We start from the raw sequence: 15,049 nt of genomic DNA on the forward strand, positions 1-15,049 counted from the left end.
CTGGGAAAGACCTTCTTCAGGGGCTGCTGGAAATGGTCATCGAGGGGGAGGGCCCCTGGGGTCTGTCGTGTGGCAGAGAGGGGCCCTGGTCCTGGAAGTGCCGCTGAGCCTGGAGGAGCCAGTGCTCCTGGGATCACCTGAGGGTCTGCGGGGAAGCAGAGGATCTGGTTGGGGTGCTCCTGTGACCGTAGCTGCATCAGTTACAGGTTCCATACACAGCTCCTGTGTGTGGACGTGTCTGGTGTGGACTGAGGGGCTGTGGTGAGGCTGGGCATGCCTGACAGTAGTCGGGGCATCAGCAGAACCAGGCAGGTTAAACCCCCAACTGTGCAGACAGCATCGTCCCAATTTCCCTTTGAATGCGTACCTGCCTGCATGCTAACTCGTTTCAATGGTGTCTGACTCTTTGGGATCCACTGGCGTGTAGCCTGCCAGGCTCCTCTGTCCATTGGATTTCCCAGGCATGAATTCTGAAGTGGGTTGCCATGCGATCCTCCAGGAGATCTTCCCGATCCGGGGATCGAGCCTGCATATGCTTATAGCTCCTGAATTGGCAGCAGGTTCTAGTGCCACCTGGGAAGCCCCTTCCTTTTGAATCCATAGAAACATATACTTCCAGAAAAGCTAGACGAACATAGAATGTCATCAGGAAGTAAGTCTGAGTCTGGGAACTAAAGGTTTTTACAGTTTCTTCAACTTTTTTTCCTCCAGAATTTCTACAAAAGTCCTGTGCTCAAGTAATCAGAGAATATCGTGTTCTTTAAGAATAAACAGCAATTTTTATTGGGTTAGAGAGAGCAGAGTTGATGGGAGGAGAAGGGACAGTAGAATGACCCCTCCTTGGCTATCTCCGGCTTCCCCAAGGCCCCGAGGTGGTGGGTGGAAGGGCTGGGACCAGGCTGAAATGCCCACGGGCTCTAAGTGCAAAACCCTGGGTCCTTTGAAGGCCATCATCTCCCCCTTCTGACCCATCCCTGGCCTTTCGCAAGGGAGGGGCTGTGGAACCCTGGCACCACCATGCTGCCTTTCCTGGGTGGAAGGTTATCTTAAGACCATCTAGAGAAGAGAGGGAGCTCCCAGGGGCTCCTGGATGGTCACCAAGGCCGAGGGGCCATCCCTGAGTGACTCAGCTGAGGGCTGCAGCCTGCTGGGCTTGACCCTGCACACAAAAGAGGAGCACAGAGTGTCTTGCTCACTGTCCTGTTCTGCAAAGGTTGATCTGCTGCAGCCGAGGACTCACCGTGTACTTCTGTGCTCAGACAGGAATTAGAGACGTTAACGGACTCTGTGTATCCGGACAAGCAGCCTGTCAGATGATTAGGTGCGTGACTCAGGAAGAATTTCACTGACCCCACCTGCTTGCATTTCCCACAAAAGAAAAGCACCCTCACCCTTAACTTGTGATATATCTGTTCTCTGTGGCAAGCAGTAGAGTCACCTTCGCCCAGATGTATCCTTGACCATCTGTATGTGCCAAGTCATTTCAGTCGTGTCCGACTCTGTGACCCTATGGCCTGTACCCTGCCAGGCTCCTCTGTCCATGGGATTCTCCAGGCAAGAATACTGGGGTGGGTTGCCATGCCCTCCTCCAGGGCATCTTCCTAACCCAGAGATCGAACCCAGATCTCTTACGGTTCCTGCATTGGTAGGCAGGTTCTTTACCACTAGAGCACCAGGAAAGCCCACCTGTACTCCTGGCCAGAAGCCCCATGAACTGGCCTCCCCCGTGTCTTGGGACGGATTCTCTCACTCCATCATAGCTCTCTCACTGTGTGGTTTTCTTTTAGTCAACTGCATCCCCCCAGAACACTCCTCCAACGCCACCCTGTTCAGAGGCTCACTCAGCCTTGAGTAGGGGTCAGAAGGTTCAAGGGTCTTCCCATCCTCCTGGCCTGAGAAGATTGGCCCCCAGCACCAGGACACTCCAGAAGCACAGATGCCCCTCCTGTCCTCCCCCTCCTCACCCCAACCCTGGGGCAGTGCTTTCTTCCTCTGCATCCTCATCTGAACTCTGACCTCCTCTCCTGGTAGAGGCTTCCAGGCCCAGGGCTAGAATACAGGCCAGAGGCCACCAGGTCTGAGAGTGACTGAGGGCCAAAGTTTAAAATTGGGTGTTTTCCCACAAGGGACCCCAAGGAGGGCTGTGAGCAGGAGGCTGAGGGCAGGTGCCCTGGGGAGAGGTCCAGAAGCCTGGGCGTCAGCTGGTCAGCACACACCTGAAGGTTCAGGTCCCCACCTTCCGGAATGTGCCAGAGTCAGCCTGAGGGGTAGTCCACAGGCTGAGAACAGAGCCCAGCCAGCTACTCAGGCTTCATGGGAACGCCAGGGGACTGTCCACACTGAGGCTGGGCCCCCTGGGGTGGGGGTGAGGGAGGGAGAGAGCGTTCAGTTCCCTTCTTCGAGGGGTGAGTAAACAAGGGTGTTTTGTTCTGACGAGGTCCCTGCTCTTCCATGGTGTGAAGGCCAGCCATTCCTAACACAGTGGGTTCTCCGTAAATGTTGCTCAACAGCCATGGGTGTCCCTGCGACAGAGGAACAAGTGTTTACAGAGCCGGCTCCCCAGCCCCTCCCCACTTTGGAGGTGGCTGCTGCTCTTTTATTTGCTGAGTTGAGTCCAACTGTTTTACGATGTCATGGACGGTAGACCATCAGGCTCCTCCGTCCCTGAGATTTCCCAGGCAGAATCCTGGAGTATGTTGCCATTCCCTTCTCCAGGGGTCTTCTCCACCCAGGGACCAAACTTGCCTCTCCTGCTGGGTAGACAGATTCTTTATCTCTGAGTCACCTGGGAAGCTTTTGGAGGCAGACTGCTAAATTCAGGAGATGAGTATGGTTTTCGGAGAGCACTGAGTCCCACCTGCTTCATAAAATATGCACACTAGTCACAAATCCCGGTTTGTTGCCATTTGGCACAAAATCTCGGGACTTGACTGGTGGCATGTGAATGGAGGCCCCACAGTCCTTCACTCCATCATTTTCGCGCATGGAGTATCGGCCACCCTGCTGCCATTTTGCTGTTTGATTTTCACTGGCTCAGCTGATAAAGGGTTCAAAAAAGCATTCAGAGGCTAAAAAAATGTGGGGATTGTTTGCTACTAAAGGAGCAGATGGGATTCCCTGGTGGCTCAGATGGTAAAGAATCTGCCTGCAATGTAGGAGACCCAGTTTCCATCCTTGGGTCGGGAAGAACCCCTGGAAGAGGGAATGGCAACCCACTCCAGTATTCTTGCCTGGAGGACTCCATAGGCAGAGAAGCCTGGTGGGCGATATTTCATGGGGTCACTAAGAGTTGGACATGACTGAGCGACTCACACACACACAGAGGAACACGTGGACCTGGAACCAATGACGTGGCCTTGGGCCTGGAATACTCATCACTCCTGCAGGTCTCTGGCTTGCACTCTGCTAGGGGGAGGGAATGGTCTTGATCCCTGTCTCCTGTACAATGTCATGAACCTCATTCCATAGTTCATCAGGCACTCTATCTATCAGATCTGGTCCCTTAAATCTATTTCTCACTTCCACTGTATAATCATAAGGGATTTGATTTAGGTCATACCTGAACGGCCTAGTGGTTTTCCCTACTTTCTTCAATTTAAGTCTGAATTTGGCAATAAGGAGTTCATGGTGTGAGCCACAGTCAGCTCCTGGTCTTGTTTTTGCTGACTGTATAGAACTTCTCCATCTTTGGCTGCAAAGAATATAATCAATCTGATTTTGGTGTTGACCATCTGGTGATGTCCATGTATAGAGTCTTCTCTTGTGTTGTTGGAAGAGGGTGTTTGTTATGACCAGTGCATTTTCTTGGCAAAACTCTATTAGTCTTTGCCCTGCTTCATTCTGTATTTCCTGTGGTCATGTATGGATGTGAGAGTTGGACTGTGAAGAAGGCTGAGAGCCGAAGAATTGATGCTTTTGAACTGTGGTCTTGGAGAAGACTTTTGAGAGTCCCTTGGACTGCAAGGAGATCCAACTAGTCCATTCTGAAGGAGATCAGCCCTGGGATTTCTTTGGAAGGAATGATGCTAAAGCTGAAACTCCAGTACTTTGGCCATCTCATGGGAAGAGTTGACTCATTGGAAAAGACTCTGATGCTGGGAGGGATTGGGGGCAAGAGGAGAAGGGGAAGACAGAGGATGAGATGGCTGGATGGCATCACTGACTTGATGGACGTGAGTCTGAGTGAACTCTGGGAGTTGGTGATGGACAGGGAGGCCATGCTGCAATTCATGGGGTCGCAAAGAGTCGGACACGACTGAGCGACTGATCTGATATGATCTGATCTGAGGGGGAGGGGAGGTGGGTGGGGAAGGCACTTGTCGGGAGCAGGAGGTCATCCTGTCTCAGAAGCCAGACTAGGGACTAGGCAGAGGCCTTGACAGAACGGCCAGCCTGCAGAGCAGCCCAGCCTCCTGTCTCCGTGTGCCCGTGAGGGCTATCCTGCCAGAAAGCTGAGACGACTGGGAGGCAGGTGAGGAGATCTGTCAGGGTGGGGTGCTGGTGAGTTCCTCCCTCACTGTTTACAACTGGTCCATGTTTCCTTGTAGAGCCGAGCCTCAGCAGCATCTGCACAGAAGAGCTGAGTCAGCTGGACAGCCTCTTCCTGCCTCCCCCAGGCTCACCATGCTGCCCTGAACTGTGCCCACTGTTCTGGGAAACAGTTCTCGTCTGACAGGCTGTCTGTGTCCTCACGCCTAAAATCAGAAGAAGCTGGAAATGTGGGCACCTGCTCGAGGATGCAGGTGCTGGGTGTTCAGGCTGTGAGCCCAGATGGGGACCAGGTTCACTGGGGGAGGCCCCTACCACCCAGGCAGGCCTTCTCAGGATCAGATCAGTCACTCAGTCGTGTCTGACTCTTTGTGACCCCACGGACTGCAGTGTGCCAGGCTTCCCTGTCCATCACCAAATCCCAGAGCTTGCTCAAACTCATTTCCATGGAGTCGGTGATGCCATCCAACCATCTCATCCTCTGTTGTCTCTTTCTCCTCCTGACTTCAATCTTTCCCAGAAAAGAACTAACTCTTAGCATCAAGGGGCTAAAGTGTTGGAGCTTCAACCTCAGAATCAGTTATTCCAATGACTATTCAGGACTGATTTCCTTTAGGATGGACTGGTTGGATGTCCTTGCAGTTCAAGGGACTCTCAAGAGTCTTCTCATCATCACACTTCAAAAGCATGAATTCTTTGGTGCTCAGCTTTCTTTATGATCCGATTCTCACATCCATACATGACTGCTAGAAAAACTATAGCTTTGACTAGATGGACCTTTGTTGGCAAAGTAATGTCTCTGCTTTTTCATATGCTGTCTAGGTTGGTCATAGCTTTTCTTTCAAGGAGCAAATGTCTTTTAATTTCACAGCTGCAGTCACCATCTACAGTGATTGTAGAGCCCAAGAAAATAAAGTCTGTCACCATTTCCATTGTTTCCCCATCGATTTGCCATGAGTGATGGGACCAGTGACTGCAGCCTGGAAATTAAAAGATGTTTACTCCTTGGAAGAAAAGTTATGACTAAGCTAGACAGCATATGAAAAAGCAGAGACACTACTTTGCCAACAAAGGTCCATCTAGTCAAGGCTATGGTTTTTCCTGTGGTCATGTATGGATGTGAAAGTTGGATTATAAAGAAAGCTGAGTGCAGAAGAATTGATGCTTTTGAACTGTGGTGTTGGAGAAGACTCTTGAAAGTCCCTTGAACTGTAAGGAGATCCAACCAGTCCATCCTAAAGGAAATCAGTCCTGAATATTCATTGGGAGGACTGATGTGGAAGCTGAAAGTCCAATACTTTGGCCACCTGATGCAAAGAGCTGACTCATTTGAAAGACCCTCAACCTGGGAAAAATTGAAGGCAGGAGGAGAAGGCGATGACAGAGGATGAGATGGTTGGATGGCATTACCGACTCAAATGACATGAGTTTGAGTTAACTCTGGGAGTTGGTGAATGACAGGAAGTCCTGGAATGCTGCTGTCCATGGGGTCGCAAAGAGCCAGACACGACTGAGCAACTGAACTGAACTGGACTGATGGTTCCGGATGCCATGATCTTAGTCTTTTGAATGTCATGTTTTAAGCCAGCTTTTTCACTCTCTTCTTTCACTTTCATCAAGAGGCTCTTTAGTTCCCATTCGCTTTGTGCCATAACGGTGGTGTCATCTGCATAGCTGAGATTATGGATGTTAATCCTAGCAATCTTGATTCTGGCTTGTGCTTCAACCAGCCCAGCATTTTGCACAATGTACTCTGCATATAAGTTAAATAAGCAGGGTGACAATATGCAGCCTTGACGTACTCCTTCCCAATAAGGAACCAGTCCGTTGTGTCATGTCTGGCTCTAACTGGACAGGCCTTGGAGGAAGCTGCTGTTGGGTGGAGGAGGGGTGGAATACGATTCTGAACTTGGTCCCTTGTTGGCAGGTCTGAGTCAGCACGCCTGGGGGGCCTGGTCTGAGGGTCTGCTCACGGTGAGGGAGAGTCATGTGTGGGTGATCCCCTGCGCACATATGCACCTGACCTGGTCTCCCCGTGGCTGCCCGTGCCCTCTGTTGGAAGAGTGGCCTCCTGGTGACGGTCTGCAGTGGGGGATCTGTGGAAACAGGGGCCGCCAGCCCTATCCTGTGTTCCTGCCTGGAGAATCCCAGGGACGCGGGAGCATGGTGGGCTGCTGTCTATGGGGTTACACAGAGTCGGACACAACTGAAGCGACTTAGCAGCAGCAGCCCTACCCTGGGAGCCTGTGCAGGGGGCCGGTGCCACACAGTCATTCAGGGGTCCCGGCAGCCAGAGGCCCCCCCAGCTGGTGACACTGTCGTCGTCAGCATCGCACGTGGGCCTGCCCCAGCTGGGTGTGTCGCTGTCAGTGTTGCAGGGCAGGTCACGGAAGATAGGGAGCGCCCTGGGTCACTTTTGCCCCGTGTCTCTTCCAACCCAGATCTACACCTTTTTCTCAAAACAGACTTCGCCACAAGTTGCGTGTATCTTTTTCTTTTTTGTCTTATGTTCAATCTTTACTTAGACAGCATTGAGACTCTGCAGAGCAACTTGACCTTGGAGCTCAGTGTGACTGCAGCCCCTCATGCCACAGGAGGTGTCCTGCTGGGCTCACTGTGCACTTCCGTTAGCCCACTTGGCCCATGACGGTGGCCACTGCCCTCGGGCTCGACTTGACCCACAGCCGGGCGCTCTCACAGACATGGGCTCATGTAGGCTCACATGCTGTATGCCATGGAGCCACGGGGCTGGGAGCGATCTCTGCTGCTGGAGTCAGACAATGAATAAAGCTCCAAGACAGGTTTGGGGTTAAAATTGTCAGGAGAACTTTAGAATTTAATTTTAGAATTAAGCACTGCTGAAGAGGAGAGGGGAGTCCACCGCTCATAAACACACAGGAGACCACATCAGATCTCAGGACCGTGCCTGCTGTGATCAACCTGTCCCCTGCCTGTGCATCCCTGGAGCACCTGGTCACACGTGGCTTTGTTCTTCAGGTCTGGACAGCGGCGATGCTGTGTGCTGCCCACCAGCTGCTGCTGCTCCTGGACCGCACGAGGGGAGGTGTCCAGGAGCCATGCCCCATGCTGGCCCACACCTCACAAACCTGGTGGCCACAGACTTGTTTCAGATGGATCCAACCCTGTTCCACAGGCAGGCACTGTGGCCGGCCCTACGAGAGGCAAAACCTTCCCCTGTGGCTGGAGCCCAGAGGGAGAGGGGCCCCCAGCTTCAAGGACTGATCAGTGGCCAGAGCTCTCTCTATCACCCTGCAGGACACACAGTCAAGGCAGATCACAGCACAGCACTCGGGAATCAAGGCCAGAGACGCCCAGAGGACTCAACGTTTCTCTTTCATTAGAGTTAAAGCCTTCTGACTTTCTGATTTGTGTTTCCTTTGAGGGGCTTCAGGTTAACCTGTCCTCATTGTGGAAAAGTGAGATTTGGGTTTCTATTTCAGTTCTGAGTCCCAGTGGTTGGAGGGATGGAAGACACTAGAGCCTCAGGACACACAAAAAGGAACCCAGAGCTGGAGGAATGGGCCCCCACCTGCTGGCCAGGGAAAAGGTGTCATCAAGGCTGAGGCTCCTCCATAAGGTCTCCTGCGATTCCTCGGGCTGGCTGCTGCCACCGTCCTGCCTTGGCCATCACCCCCACAACCTTTCTTCGTCTCTCTCTCCTGCTCCAACTCACCCACCCAACATCTGATGCACTTTCCCTGCCAAGTTTTATTTTGAGACATTCCTTTGACCAGTTTCCATAGGGAAGCATGGAAAGCACATCTGTCCCCCAGGGCGAGGGCATGATGAACCTGTAAGTCGCTGAGCCACCCTGCAGAGGGCGCCAACGGCACAGGTGTGGAAGGGTTTCCAGAGAATGGGAGGCCTTAGGATGAGGGTCTAAAAAAATCCATCATGATCCACTATACATTGGGATCAGGATACATTGGAAAGTCAAGATCACAGGGAAGAAATGTGGAGCTTGGCAATCTATTGCAAAAGCAGCAAGTTCCTCCTCCTCCTTCAAACACAAGTCACCAGAATCAGGGCAGCAACTAGCCTGGCCCCTTTTGCCATTTCCACCCTGTCTCTCCTGTTTCCTCCAGCAGTGGCTTGGAAGCCAAGCCTGGAGGGCAGGGGGCAGCAATGGCTTTAATTAGTGAGTGATTCTATTACCTCCTGCACCGCATTCCTGGCCCTCTCGGTATTGGTTTCCTAACACCTGGGCAATGAGCTTCCTTGTCTCGTTTGCCTGCAGCTTAGATTGGAAACCACGTACATGGTTTAATAGCTTCTTCTTAGCGCTTTTCCTAATTATAAGACTGTTGCAAAAGGGGAATATCTTCGACGACCCACAAATCCTATTTCCCTAAGTTATTTATATAAATGACTTTTAAACTTCGATTCCTGAGAGAATGGCATTTAAATTGACAGAGAATTCCTGCATCGTCTGGGTCTGAGTATGTGAGTACATTTTAGCCCAAATGTCCTGAGAGTCCAACATCCACAGTCTTGCTTTCCAAAAAAGAGCAGAACGTGCAGCTTTAACCAAGGGCCGTGGGTGGGGGTGGCTGGCAAAAGGCACATTTCCTCCTCCCCAGGCAGGCCCCATCCCTCCACAGGGAAGCGTGTCACTCTGCCCCATTACTCAATCTGTTCGAAAGGCTTGGATGGGAAGAGATTGTGTTTTAGGGTGTGACCTCCATCTACCAGGCCAATTACCCAGCCCACTCCCGAGTCACTGCTATGGTGACCTCCTTTCTACTGCGGCAAAGACGAGCCGGGGTACTGAAGACTGTGCTTCTAGAAGCTGGAGTGTTTCAAGGACTTGCTCCTACAATTTCTCTTTCTGCAGATTCAGGAAAGAATGAAAAGGAGTTGCCACCAAATCCCAAGAAGCAAAGTCCACCAAAAGAGCGCACACCAGCCACTGCCTCTGCTGAGGGGTTTGAGAAAGCACCTTTAAGAATCTCCAGCATCATGATTATGGCACATACACCTTCTTAACCCCTTCATAGATCCCAGCCCTGTTGTGGTGAAGGGGCTTGTGTAACTCAGTGAAGCTGTGAGTCATGCCACATGGGGCCACCCAAGAGAGACAGGACATAGTGAAGGGTTCTGACAAAATTGATCCACTGGAGGAGGAAATGGAAACTCCTCCCAGTATTCTTGCCATGAGAACCCCATGAACAGTATGCAAAGGCAAAAAGATATGATACCCCATGAGCGCCCCACCGCACCCCAGCCCCAGATCAGAATGTGTCCAACATGATACTGGGCAAGAGCAGGACAAGCAGAGGGCAATTACTAACAGCTCCAGAAAGAATGAAGAGACTGGGCCAAACAGAAATGACGCTCAGTCATGGATGTTTCTGGTGGTGACTGGAAAGCTAGGGCAGAGAGTGTCTTTTTCAGGGCAAGATGCCCAGGATGTGAACCAGTTAACACCAGACCCTGAACAGGCTGTAGAGGTTTCTCCACATGAGAGTGACCTTTGGCTGAGGATTCGGGGCCTTGGACTCTGACACGGCACCTTCTGTTTCTCCAGTTCTCAGGGGGCCTGACCCAGGCTGGAGTCCATGAGAGGACACACCCAGCTGTGGGGGCCTTGAGCCCCAGCAGTCTGGCACGAACTCGGCTGTTTTGAAGTTTCTCGGCACTGGCCTCGCAGTGTCTCGTGGTTGGATGCCCTGTGGTAAGCACACACATGTCCTATGTGGCCTGGCACGGGATGAACCCCTGACAAGCATGACTGTTCCTGGAGTCTTAGTACAAAGATGAGCTCCAGGACCCAGTTTGGAAACCATCCCCTGTCGCAGTATCACTTTTCCCGGCGTCGCAGGGAGTGTTCGTGGGCACCTATGCTGCCAGCTCAGTCTGTTGAGATTGCAGAGAATCTCAGTTGTCACAGAAAGAGGTAAAACAGTCCTCAAGGATGGTGCCGCATCACATCTGTTTGGGTGACCTCGGAGCCACCCCACCTCACCATTTTGCTGAAATTTTTGTTTTTGGTTCGAAGGATTCATCAACAAAAGAAACCACTTGTCACACAATAAACAATTTCAGTATTTACTAGAAGAGTATTTGGCTTAATTTCAATATACAGTCCTTAAAAAAAGAGAAATAGAAACAATAGAGAAAAGTAACAGCACATACATCACCACATGGGGCCGACCAACATCCAGACGTAAACAGAGCTGGAAGGTCCCTTGGTAACAGCATATGGAGTCCCAGTTGGGAAAAGGTCCGCATCACGCAGGTGAGACTTCAAATTGCAGTTTTGGAGGCTCCCACTTGGAATCCCAGGGTGCAGCTGACACCATCATCCGTGGGTGTGCAGCAATGCAGCTCTGGTTTTCCTTCACCTTTTACATTGTTGTTTGTTTCACCTTGTGAGTCAGGAGATTTCCCAGACCCCAGGGAGTTGGCCAGAACTCCAGGGGCTCAAGAAAATCCAAGCTCCATTCCCTTTCTTATCCAAAGTGCCCCTTGACTTGCTGGTAACAATTTGTGTGTTTGCAAGCAAGCACATAGTCCAGGCAAGATCAGAAGTCAGTCAGGGCCTGTTCTCCGGCCTCTGAAACCGGAACAAGCCTTCCTCCGTTGTAATTTTCCTAACACCTCCCCCCGCCCCTTTGCTGTCGAACCCAGCACAGAGACATAGCACCCACACACCCGCACCCCACTCACAGGCTTCTGCATGGCCTGGGGTTTCCATCTGCAGGGGAAGGCTGGATGGGTCGCCCCTTTGCCCTTCTTGATGCTTCTCCGTGTCTCTGCTTCACCCAGACTGTGGACATAGGCCACAGACTGGGTGAGAATGTTACCATGGTGTGTTTTCTTATTTCCACAGATTTCGTGTTCATTTTGGAAGCCTACGAAAACACAAATAAGCAGAAAATCCTTCCCAAAAGTGGCCTTGGCCAACATCGGGTTCTCAGTCCTCTAAGTGTGTGGTTCCTGCCTTTGGGGTCTAGCCCTCTACATCTCAAGGTCCTGTGGTTATTAATCAGGTCTTCTATTGACTTGCAGTCACTAGACCTGGCCGAGGCACGAGGGATCCAGGAACCATGGTATCTGCTCCAAGGGCCCTGGAAACACACCTAACACCAGGGGCACATGCATGCACACTTAGACACTGCACACCCGCACTCACAGACGTGACACACCTGCACACTCACAGCAGGTCTGTGGGGCTGCTGATGCAGCAGAGCTGGCCTGGGGATGGCTTCCACATGTTCCCAACCCACCAGACAGGGCTCTGGCGGGAGAGAACAATGGACGCTGAGGACGCAGCATCCTGATTCCACAGATCAGAAAACATAGGCCAGACAGATCAGAGTCGGGAGTTCTCAGCGTTTCCAAGGACAGGCTCTTAGTTTTGGTTCTGATGAGAGCCAGGCCAGCATTGGGCTGGGGCTCCTTTCTGGAGGCTGCGGTTTGGGGTGGGGACACATCAGTCCATGCAGCCTGAAGTCACCAGCAGGGGATGCCATTGGCAAACACTAAGTCAGCAGCAGAGTCCCAGGCCTGGGAGCGGATGCTGCCGCCCCAGGGCTGCTTCTCCATGTCTTTGGGATCCCCAGGAACTTGAGGGGCCTGCCACAGGCCAGTGGGGCAGGCCAAGGGTTCCTGGAAGCCCTCAGATTCCATAATCCTTTCACTACCCAAAGATTTATGGGTGTGATTCAGTCTTGTGTTTACATGCTGGTTTTGTCTAGTCGTGGGTCTTTAAACAAAAGTGCAACGCACAGCAGGAACAGGGGCATAAAGTAGGAGGCGTGGCTATGCCTCAGTGGGGCCATTTGTGTACCTGTCAATGTCCCCTCATGGCACACTCCCCTGATATCCCCTCAGAGAATCCTCTCACAGTTCCCCTCAAGTTCCCCACATGGCTGTTCCCCTTGAAATTCTCCTCATGGCATCTCCTCAGGTTGTTCCCTCCTGGCTTCCCTGGATGATGTTTCTTTCCTCTCGTGTCTCCTCCTTACTATCCCCTCGTGGCGTCCCTGATCCTGTTCCCCTCATAGTGTACCCAACGGTTTCCCCCATGGCGGCTCCTCGTGATGCTCCCTTCACGGCTGCCCTCGTGGTGTCCTCTCATGACATCCCCTCATGATGTTTCCCTCATGGTGTCTTCTTGTGGTATCCTCTCATGATTATCCCTTCGTAGTGTCTCCTCTTTGGGTCCCCTCGTGATTCCCTTCAGGATGTCCCCTCATGGCATCCCGCACCGTGTCCAGCAGTGGGGTCCGTGGCGGCGACAAGAGCTGCCCACATACGTCCTGCAGTTTCTCGAGTGCAGGCCCGTCTACAGCCTGTGGGCAGGACCGTCATGGAGCGCAAGCTGAGTGAGTGTGACCTGTGCCTGTGTCGAATGTCTGAACCTCCCAGCTCATTCTCCGTACGAGTTGGGGTTTTCTCTGACTTCAAAACAAATAAACTGAAATAAACCTTAGAAATGGTTTTTAACTGAAAACACGTGTTATTCATCAAGCGCCTCAGCCATTCACTCAGATGACAGCCAGTGACGAGCCCGGTCTCCATGAGGGCAGGCCGCCAGTCACTGAGGCCGCATTGCTATGGTTTGCCCAGAATGTTTAATCCTCAGCCTTTTCTATTAGCTTCCTGGAATGTGTGTTTTGAAGGAGATGCTCTTTTTACAGGTGGTGAGAGAAAAAAAGAAAGTCTACCAGAAGCACCCAGGTTTACGTCTTTGGTGCTTGGTGTATTTAAGCGAAGGTCTGTGGCTAATGGATTCCAAATTCATGGGGCCCCGTCTCCGTTTCTCAGGTGGGGCCAGAGTGGGAGGTTTCACCATTAAGCATCACTCAGGCCTTTAGGATCAGACACTTTCCTTAACCCATGCACCCCAGAAGCATGAATCCTAAGTTCCCTCGGTGGCCTGGTAGGCAGGGGTGGGGAGCTGGGCCCAGGTCACAGGGCTCAGGCCCTCTCTCTGCCTCATAGGAACCAGGGGAACCCCAGCCTGGCTCACAGGGCAGCATCCGTTCCTGCAGGTCGTGGCAGGGGCACCCGCGGAGACCTGAAAGCCAGGGTGGAAGGTGAGCCTCCCCCTGCCTGCGCCCTGGGGAGGCAGCGGGCGCGAGTCAGCGGGAATCTGAGCAGAGCCGTGCTGCTGTTTTCCCTCCCTGGGAACCTTCCAGCAGGGGAGCCTGTGGCCCCAACTCCAGAGGCACCCCGGCTTCCACATGTCTCTAGGCAGCAGGGCAGGGAGCACCGACAGGGCCACGCCCATGGCACACTGGACTGCTGGCAGAGGTCGCGGCCTGACTCTTGCTGGAAGTGACAAAACTGAGCTTTCTGCCAGTGGTGGGAGCAGGGAGCCATCGATGGCAAACAACTCTCAGTGACAGTGCTGACAGGAGCCCAGTCCCTTCTGCCCCCTCACTTGCCACCCCCCACCCAGCCTGCAGTGACCCTGCCTGCCTGAGGCACCCGTGAGACAAGGGGCATGACCCCACAGCCTCTCTCTTCCTACATGGGGAGATGGGCACACTCAGCATGAACTGGGAGGGCAGGTGGTCTGAAACCAGAACCCTTTGGAAGAATAGGTGGCTTTCAGCCATGATGGGGAGATGGACATTTTGATATATCTGGTTTCAGCCGCTAGCTGCCCCCATAGACTTTATGAAGAAAAACAATTTACTACATTCCATAGAAAGGAATGTGTTAAACCCAGTTGGTCTGCGTGGGCATGAGATGTGGCTGGGAACCCCAAACACTGGAGGAGGGTCAGCCAGATGCAAAGGCATGTTCAAGGGTCACTCTGTGGCTTCCCTGGAGGCTCAGATGGGAAAAAATCCATCTGACAGAGAACTTCCCTCCCACTTATAGGTATTTGTGTCCCTTTCTCCTGATGCTGCAGTGGGCCCCATGTCTCAGTCTCTGGGCCACTCACCATTGTTCCTCTCCAGGCCCAAGGCCTCATTCATTGTTAATGGCTACCGGGGCTGTTGTGGAGAGGTCAGTCCTTCCCAGCCTGTGGTGTTGTAGGGAGGCCAGGACAGTGGTGACCACGTGGGCCTCAGTCTGTAGTTGTGGGACCCTGGGTTGAGGGGCTGGAAGCGTAGCAGCTGTCCCAGGGCCGAGGCTCCCACAGCAGCCAGGTTCTCCCCATGCGTTCTGGGCCCACTGGGGCTGGCATCCCCTCCTTGTTTGGAGGACTGTGGCCTGGAGGCTGAGTCGCCTCCTCTGCCTTCCTCTTGGCCCACGGCGAATAAAAGACGATGGTAAATCTCCTCTTAAGCAGGACTGAGTCTGGGGTGTCCATGGGTCTTTGGATCTTAATGTGGTTACATCAGTCAGGCATCTGCAGGGCACAGCCCGGAGTGTTCTTCAGGCTGAGCACCCACTGACCCTGAATTGGGTGTGTCCTCCTTGTAGAGCCCAGAGCTGACCCCACAGCAATGTGGTATGAGGCAGGGCTGGAAAGTTCCACTGTGGGGTAGAGGCCTGGGGTGGTCTCAGCTCTGATGGTCGAGAGACCCGCAGCAAACTCTCGGGGAAGCTTCAGGGTGTGGGGCTGAGGTGGGTCTTT

The 15,049-nt window shown here is 52.7% G+C and overlaps 1 protein-coding gene across 3 annotated transcripts in view; it reads right to left on the reverse strand.

Annotated features, from left to right (window-relative positions):
• The window catches only part of LOC133232708 (secreted and transmembrane protein 1A-like), a 59,735-nt gene extending 48,693 nt beyond the window's left edge, over positions 1 to 11,042 (reverse strand). For 2 of the 3 annotated variants that reach the window (XM_061392466.1, XM_061392461.1), the window contains exon 1: positions 10,645 to 10,731. Coding sequence is in view for 1 of the 3 variants with exons in the window: in XM_061392459.1 (XP_061248443.1) it covers positions 10,645 to 10,740 (96 nt within the window). In the remaining 2 variants the exon portion in view is untranslated. Of the gene's footprint in view, positions 1 to 10,644 lie in introns of all 3 variants that reach the window. The other variant, XM_061392459.1, reaches the window with a different exon arrangement.
• Positions 11,043 to 15,049: the final 4,007 nt, after the last annotated feature.

This window comes from Bos javanicus, chromosome 19 (genome assembly GCF_032452875.1).
Source record: "Bos javanicus breed banteng chromosome 19, ARS-OSU_banteng_1.0, whole genome shotgun sequence".
Classification (NCBI taxonomy): Eukaryota; Metazoa; Chordata; class Mammalia; order Artiodactyla; family Bovidae; genus Bos; species Bos javanicus.